At 41.4% G+C, this 27,920-nt stretch overlaps 1 protein-coding gene across 3 annotated transcripts in view; it reads left to right on the plus strand.

Annotated features, from left to right (window-relative positions):
• Positions 1–26,655, plus strand: part of rnf213a (ring finger protein 213a) — a 30,007-nt gene extending 3,352 nt beyond the window's left edge. For all 3 annotated transcript variants that reach the window (XM_069524788.1, XM_069524789.1, XM_069524790.1), the window contains exons 4-67: positions 164–826; positions 1,282–1,442; positions 1,549–1,716; positions 2,088–2,293; positions 2,388–2,689; positions 2,779–3,038; positions 3,122–3,340; positions 3,444–3,636; positions 3,719–3,774; positions 4,073–4,247; positions 4,335–4,496; positions 4,608–4,706; positions 4,799–4,921; positions 5,069–5,252; positions 5,395–5,568; positions 5,711–5,863; positions 5,946–6,565; positions 6,698–6,857; positions 6,946–7,163; positions 7,458–7,595; positions 7,717–7,881; positions 8,155–9,427; positions 9,550–9,731; positions 9,844–9,999; positions 10,107–13,709; positions 13,805–13,929; positions 14,071–14,187; positions 14,268–14,392; positions 14,484–14,606; positions 14,710–14,765; positions 14,907–15,060; positions 15,152–15,293; positions 15,390–15,581; positions 15,683–15,813; positions 15,902–16,059; positions 16,135–16,341; positions 16,506–16,693; positions 16,826–16,943; positions 17,047–17,147; positions 17,235–17,417; positions 17,543–17,718; positions 17,826–17,928; positions 18,823–18,937; positions 19,028–19,235; positions 19,367–19,563; positions 19,657–19,779; positions 19,860–19,970; positions 20,197–20,439; positions 20,526–20,607; positions 20,720–20,754; positions 20,848–20,948; positions 21,033–21,189; positions 21,381–21,555; positions 21,912–22,006; positions 22,120–22,371; positions 23,282–23,414; positions 23,753–23,836; positions 23,930–24,110; positions 24,332–24,533; positions 24,616–24,693; positions 24,806–25,003; positions 25,224–25,313; positions 25,465–25,643; positions 25,842–26,655. In XM_069524788.1, the coding sequence (XP_069380889.1) occupies positions 164–826; positions 1,282–1,442; positions 1,549–1,716; positions 2,088–2,293; positions 2,388–2,689; positions 2,779–3,038; positions 3,122–3,340; positions 3,444–3,636; positions 3,719–3,774; positions 4,073–4,247; positions 4,335–4,496; positions 4,608–4,706; positions 4,799–4,921; positions 5,069–5,252; positions 5,395–5,568; positions 5,711–5,863; positions 5,946–6,565; positions 6,698–6,857; positions 6,946–7,163; positions 7,458–7,595; positions 7,717–7,881; positions 8,155–9,427; positions 9,550–9,731; positions 9,844–9,999; positions 10,107–13,709; positions 13,805–13,929; positions 14,071–14,187; positions 14,268–14,392; positions 14,484–14,606; positions 14,710–14,765; positions 14,907–15,060; positions 15,152–15,293; positions 15,390–15,581; positions 15,683–15,813; positions 15,902–16,059; positions 16,135–16,341; positions 16,506–16,693; positions 16,826–16,943; positions 17,047–17,147; positions 17,235–17,417; positions 17,543–17,718; positions 17,826–17,928; positions 18,823–18,937; positions 19,028–19,235; positions 19,367–19,563; positions 19,657–19,779; positions 19,860–19,970; positions 20,197–20,439; positions 20,526–20,607; positions 20,720–20,754; positions 20,848–20,948; positions 21,033–21,189; positions 21,381–21,555; positions 21,912–22,006; positions 22,120–22,371; positions 23,282–23,414; positions 23,753–23,836; positions 23,930–24,110; positions 24,332–24,533; positions 24,616–24,693; positions 24,806–25,003; positions 25,224–25,313; positions 25,465–25,643; positions 25,842–25,998 (15,408 nt within the window). In that variant the 3' untranslated portion in view covers positions 25,999–26,655. The remainder of the gene's footprint in view (positions 1–163; positions 827–1,281; positions 1,443–1,548; positions 1,717–2,087; positions 2,294–2,387; positions 2,690–2,778; positions 3,039–3,121; positions 3,341–3,443; positions 3,637–3,718; positions 3,775–4,072; positions 4,248–4,334; positions 4,497–4,607; positions 4,707–4,798; positions 4,922–5,068; positions 5,253–5,394; positions 5,569–5,710; positions 5,864–5,945; positions 6,566–6,697; positions 6,858–6,945; positions 7,164–7,457; positions 7,596–7,716; positions 7,882–8,154; positions 9,428–9,549; positions 9,732–9,843; positions 10,000–10,106; positions 13,710–13,804; positions 13,930–14,070; positions 14,188–14,267; positions 14,393–14,483; positions 14,607–14,709; positions 14,766–14,906; positions 15,061–15,151; positions 15,294–15,389; positions 15,582–15,682; positions 15,814–15,901; positions 16,060–16,134; positions 16,342–16,505; positions 16,694–16,825; positions 16,944–17,046; positions 17,148–17,234; positions 17,418–17,542; positions 17,719–17,825; positions 17,929–18,822; positions 18,938–19,027; positions 19,236–19,366; positions 19,564–19,656; positions 19,780–19,859; positions 19,971–20,196; positions 20,440–20,525; positions 20,608–20,719; positions 20,755–20,847; positions 20,949–21,032; positions 21,190–21,380; positions 21,556–21,911; positions 22,007–22,119; positions 22,372–23,281; positions 23,415–23,752; positions 23,837–23,929; positions 24,111–24,331; positions 24,534–24,615; positions 24,694–24,805; positions 25,004–25,223; positions 25,314–25,464; positions 25,644–25,841) is intronic.
• The last annotated feature ends 1,265 nt before the right edge of the window (positions 26,656–27,920 follow it).

Below are 27,920 nucleotides of genomic sequence, written 5' to 3' on the forward strand. Positions count from 1 at the left end.
CTCGTGGGACATTCCAGCGTGAAATATTAATAACACAAAACATAATTCTACATACATTTTAAAAGTAACTTACATGTTTAATACATGCCAACAAAACTAAGGATCTGTGGATTACCAGTAAAGTGGATTTTAAAACTGATCCTCTCCCTTTTTGTCATGATAGAAGAAAAAGAAGAAGAATAAAAAGAAGAAAGATGGCAACATAGTGTCAGACCAGGACCAGAGCCTGTCACATGTCTCCCTGGAAGACGACCAGAGGACGCAGGACAGAAGAGGCTCCTCTGACAGTGAAAGCTCAAACAAAGCAGTGGATGAAACACCAGACTCACTCCAAGATGAGGTCTCCTTAGTGGACAGCCAGCCCAGTTCCCTAGTAGCTGACAGTCCTGCTGCACCATCTGAAGACGCACAAGTCATCCAAAGTGAAAATCCTGCTGCGACAGCGAGGCAGTTGGAGGAAAGTCAAGGACACTCTAATGAGGTAGAGAGCAACGCACAGAAAGCAAATGAAGATCAGACACTCGAGACAGCAGTGGCCGACACTCCGACTCAACACCCCACGTCAGAGGACAAGGGTACGACTCCTCAGTCAGGTACAGGTAAAGAGACCAAGGCTGCTAACCCTAAAGATCAAAAGGCTGAGAGAAAAAACTCCAAGAAAGAAGCAATGGCCACCGAGCAGCCATCACAGGACCAGAACGCCAACCTACAACCAAGTGTGAAGCAGAAGGGACAAACCAAACAGAAAGGAAAGAGTCAGCAGGACCAGAAACAGAAGCAGACTCTGGCAGCCGAACAAAAGATGGTTTTTGGAACATCGTCAAAGGTAACAGGTTATTGTCCTTACTGAGAAACAGAAACCTACATTTTAATTTGTCAACATCAGTTTCATGTGTTTAGGGTGTAGGGCAGGCAATCTATATTTATTCCTTATTATTTTAATATTCAAATTAAATTTAAATGTTGAATTAACATTTTTAATATAAATCATAAGCGATTCACTATAAAATACAGTAAAAATGAGTTGTTGATAATCATGCAGCAGGACATCTTTCACATGTTGCAATGTCTATATCTGTAGAAAAGACGTGAAAAGATTAGTTGAAGGTTGACAGTGTTATTATTATAATATAAATACATTGATATATATATAAAATTAAAAATACAATTACAGCATTCATATAGTATTTTTAAATATTTGAATTCTCTCTGACTCAACAACATTCCAACAGCCCCATGACCGTATATATTTAGGATACATATTTATTGATCTTTGCACAGGCGGTCAGCACAGGCTCAAGTGTTGATCCACAGGAGAAAGTAGAGCACATGGAGGTGCAGAAGTCTGGAAGTGGGCAGGACTTGACTCCAGAACAAAGCTCAGACGACGACAGTGCAGACAACAGGGAATCCAACAAGCCTGCTGGCCCACCACCCAAAAAGTGATGACATTCTCTTTGATGGCTGCACACTATTACTTTAGATCTTTTTTTGGGTTGCGTAATATTTACTGCAGTATATTTGTGTTTATTTATTCTCATCTTTTAGACCGACCACGAACCAGACCATTGCAGCGCAAGACAGACTCACGATTTACTTCCACGCCGTTTTATCGAAGGATTTCAAATTTGATCCGAATGAAGATCGTATCTTCATCAGGGCTGGGTCTCTCATTGGGTCATGGGACGAAGATGCAACTGAGCTGCAAGTGACCAGGTATGTTTTCCAAAATGGTCAGTGAAGTTCAGATAGTGGCCACCTGCAGCTAAAGCTGTTTTCAGACATGAACTCGGGATTCGAATCGGGTCCAGATTTCCTCCGGAGGTTGTCTTTCACACATTTCTTCGATTTTTCAACATCATTCAGCCGAGGACATCACGTGTTTTTGTTAACAGCACATCGGCTCCGGCATCGGCCCTTATCACCAAAAGCTCTCTCGACATCTTTGTCTGTGTCTTGTCTTGTGCTATTTTCAGCCTTATTTTTGCATCTGTCTTGTGTCAAAAAAGTCATCATCACTTCCACTCAATCACCAATGCCTCATCCGGTCGCCTTGTAAATTTGACTTTCTTCTCCTCCTCACACAGGTGTCTCGAAGACCATGGTTTTCTTGTTGAGGGCAGTCTGATGACAAAAAAATCTGTAGCTGCCTCTGAGTCGATACCATACAAATATGTTGTCTACAACAGCAAAAAGCAAAAATATGAGTATGAGTTCATTTACAAAATTGATTCTGGGAACAAGACTACCAACAGATGTTTGTTTGTCAAGACCAGGTTCCTCAATGTAGAAGGTAAATATAAAATTGACTTTTGCCATTTATAACTAGATGATTTGAATTCAGGATTTTTCATTGTTATCCTGAAACATCTGTCTGTTTGTTAAAGGGGACTGGCATCAGTATGATGACATCATCTGTGCCCAGCCATCCAAAAATGTGCTCAAACGTTTAAAAGACAGCATTAAAGACACCCTCTGGCCGGAACAAAGGACAAGTCTGATTCAAGGCAGAGAGATCGCTGGGAAAATAATGCTGTCGACCATATTTGATCTTCTCAGTAGCTGGAGTGAGATCAATCTGACAAGTTTTGTGATCCAACTGAATCAGTTCTTTGAGGTTTACGGGGAGCCCTTTGTTTACGAGGAGACACATAAGAAGTGGTACGCCTTAAACTATGGAAAAGATGATGTAAGTTTATAATCTTGGCACAGTAAAATTATACGTGGTTTAGAAATAACCAGGTAGATCTCAAATTTCCTGCGGATTTCTCCTCTTAGGTGAGGAACATGCTGAAAGAGTTCATGCTGAAGAGCCTGACTCCTCAGTTGCTGAAGGATGGAGATGGGGAGATGTTCTACATTCCAGACCCCATGAAGGCGGCTGTGATCATGCTCTGTGTATGTAAAAGACATGCTATCCGTCTAAATGAATCTGAGCTTTATCAGCTCTGCAATTTGCTTTGCCTGCCCAAACAAAGCAAAGAGGATTTCCTTCAGTACTGGGCAGATTTCTCAAAGGATGTCATTAATCTCAAAAGGTAAGTACCGAATCTTTCCCAGTCATCCATCGTCTCCAGTAAATAACTTAAAATGACTGCATATTTGAATATTTTTGTTGTAGTCTCCCAGAATATTTGGCATCTCTGATAAATTCGGTGAAAAAAGCGGGAAAGCCCCGATGGCTCCTGGTGCTGCCGCTCCTCCACCTCCTCAAAGGCACCACAAAGCCCTTTGAAATACCGAATTCTGGTAACTTGAAGTACGGCCCATCCTGGGCAGGTTTGCAAGGCCTTGAAATGGGTTCCTCTGCAGGAACATACATGAACAGTCAAGAGAGAAAGTAAGAGTCCCCCTAACTTTGTCAAAGTTGAGCTTACACAAGCCATTTATCTGCAGATAGGTGGGTGTTACTCTGCTCTTTCTCACCACTCTCCTGTTTTCAGGGCACTGGTGAACGTGATAAAGAGCCACAGTCACTTAATGGAGGTGGATGCACTTCTCGCACGATCCTGCTTGTTTCTGATGCCAGTTGATGAACTGATGGAGTGGGTCGTCAACATTGACATTGAGCTTTTGGACATACTTCTTGTGTTCTTTAATAAAGCTCCTCAGGAAGTTAGCTACAGTACCTCTGAGGTGAAGTGGAAACATTTGTAAATAATACATTTCAGGGTTAGAGTGCATCAAATCAAATTAATCTTGGATTTCTGTTTTACAGGCAGTGACTGACATTCTCGCGCACATCCAAATGCAACTAATTGAAGAAAAATACAGGTGACTCGCTCTTCTAAATTTAGCAGATTTTTTTTTTAATTGGATTGTTAATGCAGGAAGTCACTGATTATTTGTGTTTGTAGGCAAACTGTCATTGTCTAAACTCACATTTGAAGACAGGTTTGTTCCGTGTTTTTGTATTTTGAGAGTAAAATGTACATTTTTGAGAATAAAGTAAACTTCTCTGGTCCAGCAACTGAAAGTTATGTGAGTTGCCGGCATTCTAAGGGTTTAAGGGTTGACATGTTTCTGCAAGTCGGTCATTTCAATTTTGCATTCTTCTTTTTCCTCATCATAGTTATTTTACTGAGGCTTATAGGAGAGAGTGTCTTGCAACAGCAGTAAAACTGTTAGAGAAGATCTGCAGAGCAGTCAGACCAGCATCATATGCCCAGGACTACACCAATATTCCTGTAGCCTGCATGAATCTGGTTGCATCAGTTTCAGACTTTGTTCATTGTAAGAAACAACAGGTATGTGAAGTCAATCATTATCTTTTTAACCAGAATTAAGTTTTGCTGATCTCAAATAAACTTGGCCTGATTATAATTCTTGTTCAGGAGACTCAGGACGGAGACAAAGAGCAGCAATACGCAAAAGACTTGATCACCTCCCAGGCGATGAATATTATGAGAGACTGGATCAGTCGCACCTTCAGACATGGTTTGCTCAACACGTCCGTGACATCCATGTTTCAAGTGAAGGTCACAGCGGAGATGGAAGTGAGCAGTTTTGTTATATTTTGTAAATAAAACATATTGACATATGCTTGCAATGCATTTCTGTCAGAGAATACTGGTTAATTGTACCTTTTTGTTGGTCTTGATTTACAGTTTTGGAACAACATTATTGCTGTCCACTTCACAGATGAAGATTTCACAAAAGAATGGAGACAGACGTTCACAAGGGATTTTGAGGGCAAGTACAAACAGGTACGTCATCAACGTTTTGCATATTTCAGTAAAAAAAAAAAAAGTTTAACAATTTAACATCTTTAACATAATTTCTATTTGTGTGGTTTAAGGAATATGCTGTGGATCAAATTGAATTCTACTGCACAAAAATAGAAGAACTCAGTGATTCCCATCCACATATTTCTGCTAGTATTGAGAGGTGTGCTCTTGAGGCTGTTACATCTTTGTGCCAGGTATGAAGACTTCCCATTTTTGCTCTTGCCATGCATAACTACATTAATATGGTGTGTTCGATTAGATTATTTCTGCCAGCCACAGGATCACTGCACCTATCTAAAATATGCACAATAATCCTCGTTGCTGTTTTACTTCTTATACAGACCAAGTCTGAGGGCAAACTGTTTGAGAGGCTCAAGATAAACTGGAAGTTTGGGAAACTCCTCTCAACAATCATCCAGAAATCATGGCCAAAGGACCGTGAAGGAAACTATGAAGAAGATGAAGAAGTGGTTCTCAGGCACCTTCTCTCCTGGACTGCAGCCAAAGATGTTTTCAAACTACACGGTATTTCCTCACGAAAAAGAAAAAAAGATTTAGACATGGTTAGGGGAGTGATGGCCTGTCATGATCTCAAACACCGGGTTAAGCACAGTAGGTGTTGCTGTTGATTTAGACAAAACACTGACAGAATTTTTTGCTGTTGCAGGGGCAGAAGAAAAGCTGATTGAGAAGCTCTCTCAGGATGCCAGGGATAGATTTGCTATTGCCATATCATCCTTCACAGCCATCAACAATCAACTGGTCAATGGAAAAATTAAGATCAGTCTGCTCAACATCATTCTGGAGAAGAGAGATTTCTTCCTAGAACTGCTGAAAATCGGTAAAAAGTCAAAATAAGTTTGAAAGGTTTCTCCATAAATTTGTTTTGCATTTAATCAAAGTAACACCTGAACATGCATATGTTCATGTGCACTGGCCTAATAGAAATATTTAGATTTGTACGTGTGGTTTGATATTGACAGATTGCCTCTCTGAGAATGAACAATATAAAGATACTGCCAAAATGAAGAGGCTGTTGCAATGCAGACAAAACGAAGTGAATGCTGTGTACCATGAGAAGAAGCTTGTGGACGTGTTCTTAACAATGAGCCACAAACTTGAGGAGCACATGACAGGTATTGTATACGGTGAATCAATCAGTTTGGTTTGATCCTAATGTAACAACTTTAACACCTGCTTTTTCAAATCACTCGACAGTCAATGTTGCCGCCATGGAACAGAGACAACAGGTCAACGTTGACGTCATGCCCCTCAACCTTTTCATGGAGGTTCATCAACTTGATAAACTGCCATCTGAGATGGCTGGCATTGTCACCTACTTCAGTCTGGGTGAAGAAATCAAAGAAATGGCGGAGGCCCTGTACACCTTCAGAGACAGCTATATATTCCAAGTGTGTTGGGAGCAACAAGCCAAACTCTGGGTCACAGAAGAAGTTATTACTGATGATCCCAACGAACAGGAAGTAGCCGACATTATGGCAACACCAGAAATGATGTACGAAGAAGTTTTCGTGCCTTGCTATAAAAATTACAAAGACATATACACTTCTCTGAAGAACGGCAGCATAATGCTCGAGGAGGTCAACCAGCTCTTTGGAGCATACAAGGGCAGGTACGAAGAGCTTGCGCAGGACCTGGACATCATGTGCAGAGTTGATAAATCAACCGACAAAAAGTGGACCAACAGCAGGGTTCAACAGATTGAGCAGTATCATGAGCTTCATTTTGCCGTGGCCTCAGCTCAAATCATCATGAAGGTTAAAGAGACGCTTCATCTCCAGGGGGACTTCAGGGTTCTCCAGACTCTCACTGAAGTTGTAAGTGGTTTTATATAATCCCACAAATTTACAATGAAAATATAACCTCCTTTGCAGAGGTAATAATCTCTAGTGGGTGTGATTTACCCAGAACTATTTTATAAATCCTAACTTTTGTCTTCCTAATTTCAGAGTCACGCAGACTTTCAGAAAGAGCAGCTCAATCGGATCGACAATGACTTGATGCAGGCAAAGAAGGTTCTGGTGGACATCACTGAGCCCCGCAGACAGTGTCTTCAGGAGCTGGGACTCAGAGGACACTTTGTAAAATGGGTCAAGGATGCACTTGAAGGTAAAAAGTAGTCATTTTTTAATTGTAGTTACAACATAAAATTATGTATATTTCTCATCCACGCAAATTACTTTATAAATGTTACCAGATATCAACGAGTTGAAGGTGTTTGTTGACTTGGCTTCCATCTCTGCGGGAGAGAATGATATGGATGTGGATCGCGTCGCTTGCTTCCATGATGCTGTCCTTGGCTACTCCTCGATGCTTTATGAGCTCAAACCAGACTCTGGTTTTCCTGCCTTCAAAGACGTGCTGAAGAAGCTCTGGAGAGCTTTGGAGAACGATAGCAACCTACCGAAAAAACTGGTAAGAGGACACCTTGCTAATTTTTGTACTATTAAACTAGACCGGGACCTGAATTTGGATATGAACTCGACCCTGAACAGTTACTTATTGGTGATGGCACAGTAATTTGGAGACACTTTGTGATGACAAGAAATCCCTGAGATGATTTGGGGTTATGTCTTAACAATATATCTGAAACACATTGATAATTGATAGTACAAATAGTAAATGAGCAACAAACATTTATATGAATTTACTGTGCAGTAAGGCTATTATAAATAACAGCGTATTTAAGAATTGTATGATTTCTTTTAGCGGGACAGTGCACGACACTTGGAATGGCTGAGGACTGTAAAGGACAGCCACGGATCAGTGGAGCTGTCGTCTCTCTCCTTGGCATCAGCAATCAACAACAAGGGTATCTACCTGATCAGTGCACAAAGTGTAAAAACGGTAAGTATCGACATTTTAAAGTTAATTGCATTCCTTTGGTCATGCAGCACAGATGTTAACTCTGAGAACAGAGTTCCCTCAAAATGATGCATCAGGGTGCGTTTCTGTTTTCTCCATATAGTTGAGTCTTGACACCGCCTTGAAGCTGCAGATTTCTGAGGAGCATGATGAGGGTCAGCAGATGCGCTGGTACTCTCTTGAGGATCTGAGGGAGCTGCAGAATAAACTCATGCTGATGTCTGGGAAAGGGGATCAAGGACAGAATGAAGTTGATCACTTTTCAGAGGTACAATGAAATGTTTCACTTTTATTTAAGGTCTTTTTGTTTAGCATGGAAGCTTGAATGCTATTATGAATACTAGAAATACTTGTACTTCAACTTTTATTACATTTATTACTATTATTAGAGATTTTGCAAGGTCTGGTCCCTAAATTATATTAAAAGATTAGTTACGTTTTCCGTTTTATCAATACAATTGTGTTTCCTGTTATGCTGAAGAATATACTGAATGAATATACTGTACATACACAAATTTTATAAAGTTTCTTTATTTTTCAGGTTTTTGCCAGTGTTCAGAGACTAGCTGAGGCATTTATTGCCCTCTACACTGCTGGGAATCCTTTGTTCAGACACTGGGAAGCACAAATCAACTGCTGTTTAAGCAGCAATGAACCCAGCATTATGATGGACTTTAACCTGGGCAGTGTTCTCAGTGCTGTCATTGTGGAGGGCTGTATCGAGGAGCAGCTCCCTGAACTTTGCAGGAAAATGGAGAAATGCCTGGACTACTGGAGGGATTTTGTGGACAAACAGAGGTCCCAACATTACTATCTTAACTACTTCACAGCCGAACAGATCGTTTACCTGTGCAGCAAGCTGACTCAGCAAAATGTGGCCAATGTGGAGGACGATGTTCTCATGATGCTATCCTTTGTCAAGCAAAATTGCACATCCTTTGACTTGAGGCATGTGTGGCATTCACTCCAGTATGAAATCCTCACAAAACCACAAGAGCAAAATGAGGACATTGAGTTTCAGACTTTTGTCATGGTGCCAAGAAACGAGCTGGGAGACTCAGACTTTATCAGCGAACTGGATCCTCTACAAAGTCTTTTGGAACAAGCGAATGGTTCCCAAAAATTTGATCTGATATGGAATGCTTATATGAAAGACATGAATAATTTTCTCCCGCATGTTCTTGATATAAAAAATCTTGGGCGACTGTTGGAGATACTGGTAAACAGAAAAGAAGAAAGTGAAGAAGACATTTCTGATGATTACATGGGGAATCTCATCAGGAGGCAGCTACCTAAAGGCTTGGTCACAGGAAAGCCTAACTTGATCATTTGCCCCCAGGATGAGGTCCTGACTTCTTGCATCTCCATTTACATGAGTAGCGAAGGTGAGCCACTTCCCACCTATGATGAAGTCCTCTTGTGCAACTCCTCAACACCATATGAACAGGTGGAGCTATTCCTCAGACGCTGTCTCAGCACCGGTTACAGAGGAGACAAGATATACTCTCTACTGTATGGAGATCTGCTCACTTATGACGTGAGCTCTAAACTTGAGAACTTCTTTCAGAGATTGAAAATGCAGAGCAGGAAAGACTACAGACTTGTCATCATCTGCAGCTCAGAGAGAGAACATGCTTACCTTCCTTCAGCCTTTAGCCAGTACAGATTGCACATAGTTCCCCAGGAGCCATTTCCAAGGATCAAGAGTTACCTCCACAGTCACTACATCGTCCCAGCAGATCAATGCAGTGCTGCAGGTGCATTCACAGACCGACTGTGCGTTGGTGTTGTCTCATCCAAAAGGGCTGGTGTTGGTGCGTATATATTAAATAAGCAATTTGAAATTGTGAATTGATTGGTAATATTGTTCACATGATGACCATTCACTGTGAATACTATCAATACCTCCCATAATGACCTTTGCTTTTAATTGCAGGTAAATCTCTCTACATCAAGAGGCTGTATGAGAAACTAAAGCACTCAACCAAAAAGCCGTCAATGAGGAAATGCATTCGCTTAATTGAACCTAAGGTGGATGAGAATGTTGTCCTTCAATCTCTGTTGGACGGCCACAAGAGTAAAGAACTCACAATGTTCCATTTTGATGTCACATCATCGGTAATAATGAGTTTCACATTGATGTTGAGCTTAGAGTATTATAGCCTTTTTAATAAGGTAGGTGTCAACATACTGCATATAATCTGAATAAGACTGTATTTTTTCTGTGAAGGTGCAGAAAGGCCTCAATGAGTTTCTTTTCAAACTCTTGATTCTGCGCTATCTGATGGATTCTGAGGGAAGGATGTGGAAATGCAGTGACAAGCATCTGTATGTCATGGAGATTTTAGAGCCATCTCTTAAGACAACCAGAAATGCTACACGACCGGTAAGAGTTCTAAAGCGTTTTGGCACTAACGCTGCTCATGTGTTATCTGATTTTAAACTTTTTCTGACCTTAGGGTGTGGTTTTATCTCCTTTTGTTACCTGCGTAGGCTCAAACTGTGAACAGCACATTCATCGACGTGTTCCCAAATATTTTCTGCCGACCACCCAAAGAGGTGCTGATGATTGAGATGAGCAAGCAAGACTATCCTACCATTGTGAGCAGTGATGACCCATTGATGGATGATAAGGAATTCAGGAGTACAGCCTTTCAACGGACATATCAGTATCTCACACGATTTCATAACCACACTGATCTTGATGGGTTCACATATCAGGGAGTTGAAGGGTCACATGTGGAATGTCTTCAGATGCTTCTCATGTACTGTGGCATTATTGACCCATCCTGGGCAGAACTGAGGAATTTTGCAAGATTCCTTAACTTTCAGCTGCAAGACTGTGAAACATCTGTTTTTTGTGATGTCACTGTCACTGGAGACACACTTACTGGATTCAAAACCTTTGTGGTGGACTTCATGATCCTGATGGCAAAGGACTTTGCCACTCCATCACTCAGTATTTCTGACCAGAGTCCTGGCAGACTGCAGATGGACCTCACTGGTCTCCGAGATGAAGACTTGGCTCCTTTTTTGATTAGAAGGAGATGGGAAAAAGAACCACATCCATACATCTTCTTTAATGATGACCATGTGTCCATGACCTTCATTGGTTTCCATCTTCAGCCCAATAACCAAAACTCTGTCGATGCCATTGACCCTACCTCTAAAAGGGTGATAAAAACGAATGTCATGACAAGGGCATTGTATGAAGGCTTAAAACTACAGAGAGTCCCTTTCAACATCAACTTTGATTGTCTGCCAAGAGGGGAAAAAATAGAGCGAATCTGCAACGTTCTCGGTATCCAGTGGCCTCTTGACCCTGATGAAACATACGAGCTCACAACTGACAACATTCTGAAGATGCTGGCAATCCATATGCGGTTCAGGTGTGGCATCCCTGTCATTATCATGGGTGAGACAGGGTGTGGTAAGACAAGACTCATCAAATTCCTCTGTGAGCTGCGGAGGAGTGGAGTGCCCTCTGAGAACATGAAGCTGGTCAAGGTCCATGGAGGGACATCTTCAGAGATGATTTACAGTAAAGTCCGAGAAGCAGAAAATGTTGCTTTAATCAACAAGGAAGAGTATGGATTTGACTCTGTTCTCTTTTTTGATGAGGCCAACACTACTGAGGCCATCAGCAGTATTAAAGAGGTCCTCTGTGACAAAACAGTCAAGGGAGAAAGGTTGACACACCACAGTGGATTGCAGATAATTGCAGCATGCAACCCTTACCGAAAGCACACAGATGAGATGATTCAGAGGTTAGAATCTGCTGGTCTTGGCTACAAAGTTGGATCTGAAGAGACAGATGAAAAGCTTGGATCGATACCTCTCCGTCAGTTGGTGTATAGAGTTCAATCATTGCCCCCCAGCATGATCCCTTTAGTGTGGGACTTTGGCCAGTTAAATGATCTCACAGAAAAAATATACATCCAGCAGATTGTGCAAAGAGTGGTTGAAAATAAAATAATCCATCAAAGTTACACCAAGTATATCGCTGATGTTCTTTCAGCCTCACAGCAGTATATGAGGAAAAGAACGGACGAATGCAGCTTTGTCAGCCTGAGAGATGTTGAACGCTGCATGCAGGCTTTTGTTTGGTTCTATGACAACCACGCCATGTTGTTTGCAGAACTTGAAGAGTTTGAGAGTAAACAAAACTCTGATAAAAATGAAAGGCATCAGAGACAGTCTGAGGTCAGAGACCCAGTTATCTGGTCTCTAGTCATGGCAATCGGAGTGTGTTACCATGCCTGCCTAGAACATAAGGATAAATACAGAAAGAAAGTCAGTAAAAGCCTGCCACCAGCATACAGCCCAGCAAAAGTAATGCAGGAAATTTCACTCATGCAAGATCTACTTTTAAGTGGCGTGCCTATGGGGGATACTATTGCAAGAAACAGTGCTCTCAAAGAGAACGTCTTCATGATGGTTCTCTGCATTGAGCTAAGAATCCCTCTCTTCTTGGTTGGAAAACCTGGAAGTTCAAAATCTCTGTCTAAAACTTTGGTGGCAGATGCAATGCAAGGACAAGCTTCTCACTCTGACCTCTACAAAAGGCTGAAACAGATCCACTTGGTGTCCTTCCAGTGCAGCCCCCACTCAACACCAGAAGGCATCATCAATACATTCAAGCAATGTGGACGCTTTCAGGAAGGAAAGAACCTGAGTGAGTACATTTCAGTTGTGGTTCTTGATGAGATTGGCCTGGCTGAGGACTCTCCAAAGATGCCACTGAAAACCCTTCACCCACTGCTAGAAGAGGGATGCATTGATGATGAGCCTCTCCCGCACAAAAAGGTGGGCTTCATTGGTATCTCCAACTGGGCTTTAGACCCTGCAAAGATGAACAGAGGCATTTTTGTCTCCCGCGGTGATCCTGATGAGAAGGAACTGATCGAAAGTGCGAAAGGTATATGCTCATCTGATGCAATGGTTTTGGAAAAGGTCAGGGATTTCTTCCAACCCTTTGCAAGAGCCTACTTGAACATCTGCCACAAAAAAGGCAAAGGGTTTTTTGGCCTACGTGACTATTACAGCTTGATTAAGATGATTTTTGCAGCTGCCAAGGGCTCTCAACGGAAGCCAACTGCAGAGGAAACCGTGAAAGCAGTGCTGAGAAATTTCAGTGGCAGGGATGATGTGGATGCAGTTGCTGTCTTTACCGAAAGACTACAGATGGCACCCAGCCTTGACAACATCAGTGCCATTGAGTTTGTGAGAGACAACATTCAGGCAGTTGGACAGGAAGAAGATTGTCGGTACTTGCTGGTGCTGACAAAAAATTATGCAGCCCTACAGATCCTGCAGCAAACCTTCTTCTCAGAAAGTTGTCAGCCCGAAATAATCTTTGGATCCAGCTTCCCGAAAGATCAAGAGTATACCCAAATCTGCCGCAACATCAACAGAGTAAAGATTTGCATGGAAACAGGTCAAACAGTTGTGCTCCTAAACTTGCAGAACCTCTATGAAAGTCTCTATGATGCTCTCAACCAATACTACGTCTGCTTGGGAGGACAGAAGTATGTTGACCTTGGACTCGGAACCCACCGGGTGAAATGCAGGGTGCACAAAGACTTTCGGCTAATTGTCATTGAGGAAAGAGAGGTGGTGTATAAACAGTTCCCAATACCTCTCATCAACAGGCTAGAGAAACACTACCTGGACATCCACACTGTCCTCAAAGCTGAGCAGAAGAGGTTGGTGGATGAATTGGAGAGATGGGTGAGACTTTTTGTGTCTCTCAGCAGTCAAAACATGGCTAATACTTACAAGTACCAACCCCCAGACGTCTTCATCGGCTATCACTCAGACACATGTGCTTCTGTGGTTCTGCAAGTGATAGAGAAGCAGAAGGAAACTTTAGAAATCTCAGATCCAGACAGGCGAGTTCTTGATGAAGCTAAACTCGTACTGCTCAAATGTGCTACACCAGACTCAGTGGTGCGGTTGGACTGCACAGGGCTTCCCAAAGTAGAGAGTGAACATCTGGCTGGGGTCTACTTTGAAGAGCAGAATAACAGTTGTTTGGCTGACTACATACTTCATCACACAAGGCAGGAGGTCTATGGCTGCTCCTGCTTCACAGAGGTAATTTTTAAAGTTATTGCACAATATCAGTGTCAAATATATCCTACAGTTGTTAGTCTTTTTAGGGTTTCACTAATTACTATTTTAAATCATAGGTGACAACATTCTCCAGACTTTTGACGACATCTGACTTGGAGCCACTGGAGCAAATGTTTCTCAGTGTTGAGCTTCTCTCACTTCAGCAGTTTGACACAGAGCACTCCTTCCTGAAGAAAATCAGGTTTGTTGATATATTGGAGAACATATTATTTCACACTTCATAGCAGTAATGACCTATTCATCTCAAACCTGTTAATATTCTCAACAGTCAACAGGTTACTTTGCTAAGGCATGATCTCAGTCTAAAGATGTTTTCTTGCAGGAACTTCCTCACTGCTGAAAATGGAAGCAGTAACATTGGACCCTGCAACAAGATCCTCATCATCCAGTGTGATTTCGATGAAGCCTCTCACAGTGCCAACCTCATTGCATCTGCAAAGTATGTCCAACATTTCTTCTCTGTTGGGTAGGCAGCAATTTATGGTTTTGCCATATTGAGTTTTTGCTGTTCATTTTTAGGTATTCATCCATTAATGAAATCAACAAAATAGCTCAGGAGAGCACAGGAAGCAAGGTGTTTTTCTACTTCATCACCAGACTACCAAGAATGGAAGGCGGGACTTCCTATGTTGGCTTCCATGGAGGTAAAGCAAATACAACTGATAATTTTTTCATAACTTTTCATCACATTGTTTGGTGAGTAGAGGATAATCTGAGACATGCTTATACTTACAGGACCCTGGAGGTCAGTTCACATCGATGACCTCAGACGATCAGAAGACATTGTTTCTGACATCAAAGCCTTGCAAAACATGACTATCAGTCAAATGTTTGAAACGAAGCTGAGTCTGCCTGAGGGTAGGTGGTTGATAAATCATTTATAAGAATAATATCCATTACATATAATGTCTTCAAATTGAAAAGAATTGATGATCTTAAATTACAAATGTATTTTGTACAGCTATGGAAGTGGATGATATGTACACTGAAAATGAGCACGAGGAAGCAGAGAAAAATGTGAGTATATACATTGCAAATGTTTGCGATTGAGGAAAAATACTGTCCTGTCTCGCACTGTTGTCTGACAACAGTGACATGTAATATTAGTCTGGGTCACTTGTGAGACTATTTGTTGACCTGTGTGTCCTCCTGCTACAGGCCTGGGACAATGTTCTGGACACGACGGCATTGCTGCGGAGTTGTGTTCAGAGTGCAGTGGGTATGCTGAGGGACCAAGTGGAGAGTGGTCTCCGCAGTACTCGGAGAGTTGAGATCCTACTGACTCTTCTCATTGACAATGATGAAAGAAATGGTACAAACAATAACTTCAGTATAAAGTTTTAATTTCTTGGTTGAATCATTTTCATTGTGATGTTTCATGATACTCTCAAATATCTTGCCAGGTGAATTCCTGAAAACTGTGAAAAGACATCTTCACTCATTGCTGGCAATTTATGATGACAACACATTCTCATCCATCAAAAGCAACTGGGTGATCAAGGAAGCCTCAAACATTGATGCCTTGCAAGAAGGAGGCACCTTCAGGTGAGGGATACAATACAAAATGTCACAACATTTACCTATGTAGATATATTCATATCTTTTTGGACAGCACTATTAACTTTTTTGTGGTCATGACAGACACACCTTATGGAAGCGTGTTCAGGCTGTGGTCGCCCCCCTCCTGGCACAACTTGTTTCAGTCATTGACCGTGACCAAAACTTGGACATCCTTCTTGATGGGAACTGTGGTGAATCTGTTAAGAGGCTGTGGTTAGATATCTTTGGCAGTGATAAGTTTCTGGAGATCCCACACCTAACAAGAGAACACAAGTAAGTGGTGGTAATATTGTAACTTGTAAAAGATAATGGACTACTCTTATATCTCAAAATTTACTTTGCATGTATAAACTTTTTCTTTTCTCTTTTCACAGCTCTGAGACAAGAACCATCCTTGTACAGAACTACATTGCCCAAGACAAGAACATGAGCTGTAGCATGCCCTTCAGCTGGAGGATCAAGGACTACCTTGAGGAGCTCTGGGTTCATGCGCTTCAACGTGAAGGTAATTGACTGTTCTCAGGTGCTCTCCATATTTCACTACTGTCTTTTTGTGCCTTTTTGCTTATATATAATTTCCATATGTCTGTTAGGCCACACTCAAAAAGAGTTTGATGAGTTCTTTTGGAAGACACCATTGGGACGATTCATCACAAAAGGAGACTTGGAGATGCAAACAGAGTTTTTTCAACGCTACCTTCAAGATTTCATCTCCATGACAATGAACGTGACTTGTCAGGAAGATCTGAAGGTTGTTTTTTTGTAAATTCATATTTTAAAACGGCATTTGTCTGTATATATTAATGCACACTATCTATTTTTACAGCTTCTGTGTGGTGCCTTAAATTGTTGTGCCAATGAGCTGCGATCAAAGCTCAGTGACAGTGAAACAGTGGCATCTCTTCCATGGGTGCATGCTGCTTATCATGAGTTCAAAAACCGGCTGCAGAACCTCTCGAGAATGATCTGCATTAAGCCCGAGGTGACCCAGGACCTCCTAAGGAATCTTCATGGCAGAGATGGGGTTGAACTGGTGATTATTATTATTTATATTTTCTTTCTTCCTCCTGCTTTTTCAAAGGCTTTTGAATTTGGTGTGCATGATTTCATGACTTCAAGGTCAAATTATTTTTGGCCATGTTTATAATATATCTGCTGCCCGTAATCTTTAGTGATCTTATTCTTCTTGTCTCCAAGGTCCATGATGTGTATGCTGCCTTTGCATGTGTAGAGTACCTGGAGCCTAGATTCCTGGACTCAGATGCCCAAAGACAAGCCTGGCTCAGGCAGGTCAAAAAACTGCAGGTTCCCATTGAGTTAATCTGCTCTGAGGACTGTGTAAGACATTATGGAGAGAGGAGCAAGGCGATTGCATGCAGAGTCCAGTGAGTAATGCTTATTACACCCTTCCCAGATTTAGCAAATTGCGTTGGCTGTGTATGATGAGGTTGTGGTGTTTCTGTAGATTTTAGATGCTTGTAGCTATATTGACCTCAATGGCTATTTGTGTTTCTTAGAGCTGGATGGAATCGGATATTTTCTCTCTCTCTATTTGTGGAGCACATGTTTGGCATCGAGGAGGTTGAGAAGAAGCTCACACCTCTAGTTTTGGAGCACACAAAAAGGCTTGGCGAGGTTGGTAGTTTCTCTTACTGATTCAGTGGATAACCATAAAACTGTTTCCACAATGATCTCAATTATTCCTCCATCCATCATGAAATCTTTCTCTTCTGTCAAGGCACTGGAAAAACATTCAGACCTCAAAACTCAGGAGTCATTTGAGGCAGTTATTGGTTTGCTCAAATCCTGCAAAGATGGAGCCATTGAACGTATCTTTAGGTAGAAATTCACTCCTCTAACTTTTGCACTTTGTCAGAATCTCCTGTACTGTACGTTCTCTAAATAAGTTATTTATGATTTATTCAGGTTTGGTCTTCCAATGTGCCCAGTGTGTATGGGAGACCCCCATGATCCACTCTGCCTCCCATGTGACCACATCTATTGTCTAGCTTGTATCAAACAGTGGCTGGGACCTGGTCAGATGTACTGTCCCCTCTGCATGCAGCCAGTCGATGACAACTTCCCCATGGTTCCTACAGATGCCACAAGGTTGGTAATTGCATGTGGATTAGAGACAGATAAAATTATGCTTGTTTGTTTTGTTCCTCATGAAAAGCATAAAAAATTATGATCGGGTTTCAATGCTCAAACAAATAATTTCATGTTTTGTGTAGGATCAACGTCAACCAACGCGCTCAGTTCAGGAAACAGTGCAATGCCTTCTTCATAGACCTGGTGTCTACTGTGTGCTTCAAGGACAACGCTCCCCCCTGTTCAGCTGTCATACGTCATTTGCTGTCCTTTCTGATGGTGGAGGCCGACACTGTTCCCATTCTCAGAGCCAGCAGAGGTAAGTCACTCTTCTAAACCTGGTCACTTTGTATATGTACATACAACTATGTATCTGCTTCAACACATTCTTCAGTCCTAAATACCCTTATTTGTTTTTTTTGACAGATAATCGACAAATTCTGACAAAGGTGCTCTCTCCTTTTGATGACTCTGTGGATAAAAATCCGGTGGTTCGATCAGTGGTGCTCAAACTCCTGCTGAAATACAGGTAAGTTGCTACAATTGCACATTATGCACAGATTTAATATTTACATCTGCCAACGAGGTTATGTTTTCATCTGCGATTGTTTGTTTGTTTATCTGTTATTAGCAGGATTATGAGAAACTTGATGAACTCATTTGGTTCAGATCCGGATAATTTTTTACAGCATGTTTTGCGGACTGGAGTTAATGAGTCTGCAATATGGTGCAGAACCAAATTTAGATCTAGTGACTTTAAAGGCCTAGTGTGTAAGATTTAAGTGAAAGGAATTTATTGTAGGGGGATATACAATCTTCTACGGTCACTTTATATTTTTAATATAGTTTATAGTTGTATAAAACATTTTTATTTCTATAGTTACCTTATAGTTTTTATATAGTTTTTGTATAGACGATTAGCACGGGTTAACTTAACACAGTTCTATATTTATTTTCTATGCACATTTTCTGCAAATATTTAATATTCCTGCACATTTTAAATTCCTCTGTATATATTGAAATCCTATGCAAAGGTTAAATTTCTCTGTAAAAGTTTAATTTTGCTTCAATTGTTTAATTTCATTAATTCCTCTGTTCAAATTTAAATTTACATTCATCTCATGCCAATTTCAACGTATGGTCACTGTGTTATAAGTTAACTCTAATGCTCTAACTCTAATGCAAGTCAAGTCTAATGTATGTTCAATGTATGTTACTGCCACTGGACGCTTGAATTTTCTTTTGGGATCAATTAAGTATCTATCTATCTATTCTGCTGCAACATGCAACTTCACCACTAGTTGTCACTAAATTCTACACACTGAACCTTTAAATGTGGTTTGGCGGAGGTATGCACTCTCTGATTGCCCATCTAGTTTTAGCCATGTTTCTAAATTTTTAATGAGCTGCCCTGTTTTTGAAGCTTTGATGAAGTCAAAGGTTACCTGCAGCAGCATCTGATGGCGATTGAGCAGAGCAACATCTTAGAGAAGACGGACAAAACTGAACTTTACTGCTTGTACATGAACTGCTTGGAGGTATGCAACAATTCAAATTTTACTCAGGTATTGCTGTGTGTTACGTGGTGATACAGCTTCTTTTTACTTTTGACCATTTCCTTTCTATAGGATTCCATGTTTGAGAGGTTGCAGTTCAGGTCCATTGCAGACCAGCAGGTGTGTCTGCGAAATGAAAGTGCCTTTCTGACTGAGTACCTGCAAGTACACAGTCAGTCTGCTGAAACAGCCACTGTGGAGTGCCTGCAGCGGGTGGCCAGAGTGCGTATGGACCTTGATATGGCTGCCCGCCTCATCATAGAAAAACTCAGATCCAAAGGTGTGTCACTGGGGTGAAATGTCAGGATTAGTTTCCTACGTAGATTTGCCTTGTGTCAACTTGCTTGTTTGTGTTTAACTGAGTGTGTTTAAATGTTACTCCTCTTTCTCTTTTAATTTTAAACTTCCCAGAGTCCCAGGATGGTGATAAAAGTGGCACTTTAGCCTTCCTGACAAGTGTGATGGACTTGTGTAAGCAAAGTAGAAACGATTGGTATCGTGTCTACTTGATCCGTAAGATCTGCAGCCAACACGGAGTGGAGTTTGTCCTGAAACTCCTCAAAATGGATCAAATGCACTGGCTCTTCCCTGAGGAAGCTCTGCAAAAGGTTTTGATATCCACAATTTTGTGATCAGTGTTACTGAATCATTTTGTAAATGTAACCATAGTAAAAACTGTTGTTCATTTTCATTTCACCCAGAGAGAAGAAGCCACCGCAATAGACCGGTATCTTGTGTGTGGAGAAGACTACAAGACAATCAGAAATGCTGTTGCAAAGGGATTGATGGACGGCAAAGTGGATGGACTGGATGAGACCTGTGAGGTAATGTCACATCACTTTCTCATTAGTTACTCACAGTCATATCTCAGGACTCAAGTCTTTCTTTTGCATTGTCTTCCTAGGGGTGCAGATGTTTGCCACAGTTGAAAACAGTTTATCTCCTGCTGGCATTGTACAGAGAAGTCACCTCTCTCTACAGAGAAGCCAATGCTTGCTTCCATCCAAAGCCTGAGGTAGGTTTTTACACTACGACCCAGTGAACGACATATTTTGTTTGTATTTAATACAAACATTCAATTTGTTCTCCTGAGAGTAACAAGACCAAAACCAACCAAAGTGTGAACTGTTGCTCAAAATTCAAATGATTTCCACATGTCCTGTACAGTTCTGCCATGTACACATGCTTTTTTAAAGTTACTGAAACTGACTGATTACTTTATTACATCTTTGTCACTTTAGCAATTAGAAGCCCTGGCTTCCTACATTCAGACCTCCAAATTCCTTGGCAGCCAGACTGTGAAGCCGTTTGCCTTGGCTCTGGTGACCAACCAACTCGGGCTGTTGACTGTTCGTCCTGGGGCCTCTGGCATCCAGTGTGTCCTGGTGGAGTTAACTATACACCTGGCTGCTGTGTTGCACTGTGGGAACCAGGCGATCTTAGCCCCCCTCCAGCAGCTTAGCACAGCACCTGCCAACATGCAGGTAGGTATAATGTAAGCTGCTTTCACTGTAGCCAACTTTTCCTTCTCTGAAGTGAGTTGCATGTTTTTTTTGTGTGTTGGACACAGGCCGCCTTCTTGCCCAGCATGCCGGAGGACATGCTAGCAGTGGCTCGGCAAGCTCTGCAAACGGAACCACTGAGGTGGTACTGTAAGTAAAAAAACCGAAGAACTATACTATTGAACATATAAAATATGTCAGATGAAAATGCTACACAGCCGAAAATACTTTCATAGTCATTTTTGATTAACTTTCTCCATAGATTGTAAAAATGGTCACCCCTCCACCATCGGAGAGGTATGTTCAATTCCATTTGACTCGTAAGTCTTTTCCCAGTATATTTGTAATTTTTCTATTTATTTGCCTTTTCTCCTTTTTATTCCTCTCTAGTGTGGCCAGCCCATGCAAACAAGTCATTGTTTGGACTGCGGTGTTGTGATTGGAGGAGAAAACCACCAAACTGTGGCAGGATTTCAAGTTGCACAAAATCAGTAAGAGGCCCATAAGTTGACAATTCAAGAGGAACATTTAAATAGTTTTATGGCTGGATGTATTAATGCATTATCTTCTGACAGGGTTGACCGTACCCAGACGGGCCACATCCTTGGTGACCCAGGTCGTAGGGACAATCCAGATATGCTGGACACAAAGAGCATTTCCCCTTTTCCCTTCAACATTGTGCGCATGCTCACTCACATGGCCATGCTGCTTGGCGCCTGCAGCCACCCACAGGTAAATAATGAGTACAGTTTCAATGCAGATCATTCTTCCCTGCAGCATCTTCTCGAGGGAAGGCAGACTCTTGGGAGACATTAACTAACGTGTTCTCAATACAAATCCCATCATTCTAGTCATATTGGGTTGTTGATATCCTGCTCAGAGGAGGGAGTGTCATCAATTAGCGACTGTGCTTGCTTTTCTAGTCCATCTCTGCCATCATCAAGCCTCCAGTCCCTGACCCAGGAGCATTTCTACTTGCCCACTTGCGGAAGGACATGGAGCATCTTCTCAGATCTCTGGGCAAAGGGACAGACGACACAATCAGCACTGTTCACCTACTCATCGGCAGCCTCCTGGAACCTCATCAGCAACTAAAATGTAAAGAACAACTTAACCTAAAGCTGCAACATTAAGTTGCCTCAGACCTGTTACCTTTCCTCGCTGTGTATTTTATCACTGTCCTACAAGAGGAGAAAAGAGAAAGTGTGCCCTCTAGTGATCAGAAATTGTATGGGGCCATTTTGCAATTCAAGTCTAATAGTGTGTAAGAGTGTGTAAGGTTAAAGTAATTTTAAGTCATTAATGTATACAAATCTAGAAGTTCTAGGTCAAAGTTGTCCTTTGTAATGTTATTTCTAGCTTTGCAAATAATCCAAGCCAATGGTAATGTGACTACTCTAGCAAATTTTCTGGATTACTTTCCACTGTAAGGATCAGCTGGTCTCTTTTTTCAGGGCCTGTTCCCTTCAAAAATCATCTCTCCACCAAAGAGACGAGAAATGGATGGGAGGTGGAAGTGAGCAATGCCATCGTCATACCTCAACTGAAGGTAGAAACATTTTTTTTGTTCTAAATAATAAAAAAAGCAAACAGGATAATATCATTAAATAATCCTTCCTGTTTGTGAGAGATCTGCACATAACATCATCATCTCCTCCTCAGGACTTGTCTCGACGGCTAAAGGAAGTGAGCGCATTCATCCAGGCTGACTCCCGCGTCTCCGCCAATCCAGTCATGAAGCTCATGTTCGGAGATCCTCGTCTCTTCCTGACCTCACTTCCCCCAAATTCTCTGATCCATTGTTCTGCAGTGTGGAGCTGCAGGGAGAAAGTGTCTCTGCTCACCCTCTCACATATTGTAGAGCAGAACGAAGGCAAAGACACCCTGCCGGTGCTCTGGAGATTTCTGCATAGAGTAAGAAAACAGTGGCCAAATTCACATCCACTTTTAAAAGACAGCATAAGAATCCTGTGTCCTGCTGATAGAAAAGCTCCAACAGTGCATCATAGGCATATTAATGAGTGGTTTATATTCTGAAGAGGATGCATAGTAATATATTGCATAATGGCTATAGAATTTGTCAAATTGAGATTTATTTAGTGTCAAACATTATATAGTCAAACAATTATTATTTAGTATGTTATTAAAACAAACCTAAAAACATGTAGGCCTATAGCTTAACATTCTGAGATTTTGAGGGAGAAATTCAAAGAACAAAGTCGTAATTTTATCTTGTTGAGCTTTTCTTTAGTACAGGTTTCACAAATACACACAATACTTTGTCTTTTGGCACAGTATCGTCACATTATCATAAGTATCAGGACTTTGAAAAGATTTAGAAGAAATTCTGAGAAAGAACCACACAGGCTTAGAGGAAATAGCCTCTTTTGTGGAGGAGGTTTCATAATCATAATCATAATCTTCTGATTCTGATAGTTTTTTGAGATTAAATGAGAATTGTTCAAGATTTTATATCCAGGAGTGAAACACAGATTGTTTTTTTTATCCTCATTCTCGCAATATTACAACTTTTTTCTTGGTAAATTACAACTTTATTCGTAATATTATGACTTTTTTCATTAAATTACGACTTAATTCATAATGTTTTTTTCTCCAGTATGGCCCTAATCCTCTGACGTATATATATATCTTTAACTAGTGTTAAAAATAAAAAAATTAACCACTGGGATCATACAGTTAGATTTCTGTGGCTTCAGAAAAAAGGTTTGTATAAGGTTACAGCTCAGTTACACAACACATTTTTGGGATCAACCAGTTCGTAAATATCATTAAACAAGCCACTATCTTTTTATTTTCTCTTTAGGAAGCAGAGCTGCAGCTGGTGAAACACCTTCCTGACGTCCTCACACTGCAGAGGGATCTGGTCAAGAAGTTTCAGAACATAACTGAGCTGACTTTTGGCACCATTGCAGAGTTCCTCCACAGTCAGAAAGCAGGTAATGAAACTAACTGTCTGCACCAGTGCTTCTCAGCTTTTTCAACAGTATGACTCATTTACACAAGAGATGCACAGTTCCACGCAACTCCTAATTACCGCATTCTCGGAAATGTCATAGTAAAATAGCTGGCAACGAACAGCTTAAAGACCTGCCTGCCAAGGAGTGAGTCGTTTAACCTGGGAGGGGACAGTGATTGAGTGGTCTTGAGAGAGTGATCTCTTCCACACGTCCAAACCACTCTAGTGAACAACTTGTTTTCTCTTTTTTAAAATATTTTACTGTCAGCTGACCTGTGTACATTTTGAAGGACATTTAAAGATTCTTCATTTGTGCAGTTGCGCTGAAAACCTGGTATGAGAAACACATCAAACTCTTCTTGACGACCTGGAATCAGCTGAGAGTGTCCTTGGCAACCAACGGTAAATATAAACACCAACAAGACACATCCTGTTGCACAAACACTGCTCTGTCCTGCTTTGGGGTTTAATGAAACTTGGATTAAAAATGTCCAGGTGAGATTAAGATCCCAGCCGAGTTCTGCGAGAAGGACCTGGACCTCAACAGTGACTTTAAGGTGCTGTTACCACGGCGACAGGGCCCAGGCCTGTGCTCTACAGCACTTGTCAGCTACCTCATCGCCATCCACAATGAGCTGGTGTACTGTGTGGATAGACACACCGGAGAGGAGACCAGGTGGGGGCGCTCATGCCACATTTATCTCACTTGTACATGTTTGACTGGAGGAATACAGCTTGATGTAACATTAGTGTTTAACTGAGTTTGCTGGATGGTGAGATACATTTTTACATTTGAATGCATAGCAAGAAAAAAGGACAGAAAATGTAGGTTTGCAGCTTTACTATAATAAGGAGACACTGTCTCTCAGGTGACCCGTGGGTTTATCTCTTCCCCAGCTACAAAGTGAGCCCTGCAGATCTGACGGAGCTGCATGTGATTCGGTATGAGCTGGAGAAAGACCTGATGCCCCTGGTTCTCTCCAACACCCAGTACAGCATTGAGAGAGGCCAAGAGACAATTCATGAGTACGACTTGCCCAAGATCCAGCAGCAGATTGTGTCCCACTTCCTGCTGGGCAAACCTCTCATCACTCTCAATGTGAGCAAATGACAAGCCGAATTAAAGTAATTTGTGAAGACACAACTTTCCTCATGCATTTTTTTCTTGTCCTTTACCACAGGGTATCCCAACGCTGGTGAACAGACATGACCGCAACTATGAGATTATCCTGAAGGATGTAAAAACAAAAGTAGAGCAAGTAAGTTTGGATTCCCAGTAGCCCACTGGAGCTGCCATTTATCACATATAACCCATGTTGCTGTAGAAAGCCCCTCACACAGCATCTACATTCTGTGTGTGTGTGCTAACAGGAGCCTCTTCAGACTCTCACCCTGTTTGCCGTGGCTGGCGAGCTCCACTCCTACAGCGAGGTGTGTGAGGCCTTGTCCACGCTGGAGGTGGCCCTTGGTTTTCTTGCTATGACTGGGGGAGAACCACACATGCAGCTGTCTTGCTACCTGGAGGAGGTTCTGCAGATGGGAAACCAGTTGGCCCCACACATCCTCAAGGTCGGCCTATCGGAGGCAGTTTTTTATTTATCTTCCTCTCGCTTCCACACAATAACGATTCTGGACAGTTTTTTGATTACTTTGTTGTACAAATAATATGTTACTGATGATATACTTCTACTCCCTGAGTATTTTATTTGAATCGACAAGGTCTTAATTTGTGTGGATCTTTTTTATGCACTGAAAAAACAACTTACTTCTCTCCCTGTTTGGCCTGCAGGCACTGAGCGTGTGCTGTCTGAAGCACTGTGTGGCGCTGTGGCAGCTGCTGGCTTCACTCAAATCAGAAAATATGCTCCGGCTCAAGAGGGTAAAGCATCACACTGCTGCCAGTATACAGATACAGATGATACTGTTATTTATATGAGCAGGAGTAGAGATCTGACTCAATGATGCATTTTAGTCAATATAGGTGGTTTAATGAATACTCATTTATTTCTTACATTCCCTGTGTTCTTCAGGATCCATTTGTTGAAGTCTCAGAAAAGTACAAACAGGCTCTGGGTGAGGATGAGCACAGGCTTCTGACTGGCTTCTTCTCTAAGAGCAGCGCTGACACGTTCCTGCTGGAGATGCACGAGTTCCTGGTGCTGGTTCTTAAAAAGCCCAACGCACCTGACACCTACAGGCCTGAATGGGGGTAAAAGCAAATGTTGTTAATTCATTTATTTGCATTCCCCTGACACTGTCTTCAGTTACAGATAAAAGTCGTGCTCAGGTCTGAACAATGTCTGAACATTGGGACTGTAATATTTTGTGCTCATGTGTGTTTGTGTACCGTAATTTGTATTATCAATATCTGATCACTGATTTTAAGGTCATGGTTTGTCTCTTAAAGCTTAAAGATGACCCTGGTGTCCTACATGGAGCGGAAAAACCTGGAGATTTCCCCTGAAGTGGAGGAGCTCTTCCCAGATGAGATCTGCCTCTCCCACTATGTAGAAGCCTGGAAGTTCATTGTTGCCTTCAAGCAGGAGAGCGGTCAGAGGCAGTGACGTGGAGATGAACTGGGTTGACTTTGTTTCTGCCTTCTTAATTGAGTTGTCATTGAATCCCTCAGATGAGCGTTTACCATCATGACAAACTTAACAGGTTTGAAGATGACTGTGTGATATAATCAGTATCGTACACACATTTATGCAGGGATGTGCCTTCAATAAGAGCACCAATATTATGCTTCATGGTGCCATAAGTGTATATTTTACATGCTCACTTATATGAAAATGTTCTGCTTTTCTATCATTTTCTTTTTTCCTATATGTACAGAGACTGTTCTGTAATTCTTTGCTTGCACTTTACACACTTGTACTGTGAATTTATCTGTCATGATGAGGCAGAAAGAATCAGAATTCTACTCAGGTACAAAATGTGGAAACTAAATCACCTGGTCATTTCACATCCCTTAATTCAATGTTTTTTGTGTTGTCATTTTCATTTGTTCTCTGTATCATTGTACTGTCGTGTTATGTTGCCATGTGAACGTTGCACTTTCTTCCACTTTTTAGATTTGCTGACTTTAAAGATAATGAAGAAAAAAACCACATTTGAATTTAGATATTCATTAATTTAGATTTGATTGGCACTTAATGATGAGCATCCATTGAAAAAATACGTGAAAATATATATTTCTTACAATAAAGCACTTATGTCAACTTTGTGTGCTTGAGTGTGTTTTCTGTGTCATGGGATAATACATAAATACTCCTGTAACGACTGCATATTACTAATTTATTTGTCTAATTCTTTGGTAAAATGATATAGCAGCATAGGCCTGTGTACTGTGTGTTTTTTGCTATGTTTTAAATGCTGTCTGCTGAAACTGAATAATTTCCTCTGTCAACTATTAATTGAAATCAATTTGTTAAAAATCATCTCGTCATATCAGAGAGTGGCAATAAAAGATTAAGCCACAAGTTGAAAAGTTGATGTTATGCACTTAGACAATGACAATAGGTGGTTTTAATTGGAATTAGAGCAACGTGTTTTCAAGACCAGGTATTTAAAGAAATTTTTACTTGGTACCTCCTTATAATTGCCATCATGTTGTGAATCAGTAGATTCTCAACAGTGTTAATAATGTACGTCATGGGAAATTGCTCAGTATTTACATGTTACATCACTGCCACACATCAACAGAGGCTGTCCATGATGGAGAGCTCAGGAAGTGGCTGCCTGCCTAAGGTTACATGACTTTCTGACCCTCTGTTGGTGGGAGTGCAATGTGTTTCTGATCAGGCTGATGGAAATGATAAGGACAAGACTGCCGCTGGACGGCTCCTTAATTCGATTTCCTCTATACCACAGCAGTGTTTAGCACAACAATGACAAATGGAAGCATGCGACTTTTAAAGTAAACCATGCCAGCGACCGCCCTCTGGGAATCTGCAGAAGGAGTAAATGATATCCATAAGAGAAATCATAGTCTATGGGCGGTACAGTGGTGCAGTGGTTAGCACTGTCCCAGAAGGTTCTCAGATCAAATACCAGTTCAACCGGGGTCTTTGCATATTCGCCCAGTGTCTCATGCATTTTCTCTGGTTAGTCTGGCTTCTTCCCACAGTCAAAAGACATACTGACTGGGGATTAGGTTGACAGGAGACTCTGAATTGATCATAGGTGTAAATGTGAAAGTGAATGGCTGTTTGTCTCTGTCATACAATGGCAACCTTTCCAGGGGGAACCGCAGCTCTCGTCCAAGGACAGCTCCAGCTTCCCCTGTGACCCTCAAAGAATAAGCGGCATAAATAATTGATGGATGGATAGTCATAGACCATTTCCCTCAGACACTAAAAGTTTTACTCACTTGCACGATGATGCATCTCTTACAATCTTACAATCATCGGACAGTTGCGTAGTCCTATGATCATGTTTTCCGTTTCAAGAGGCTGAAAACTAATGCCGTCCGTCAGCACATTCC

Source organism: Paralichthys olivaceus, chromosome 5, assembly GCF_024713975.1.
Source record: "Paralichthys olivaceus isolate ysfri-2021 chromosome 5, ASM2471397v2, whole genome shotgun sequence".
Lineage (NCBI taxonomy): Eukaryota > Metazoa > Chordata > Actinopteri > Pleuronectiformes > Paralichthyidae > Paralichthys > Paralichthys olivaceus.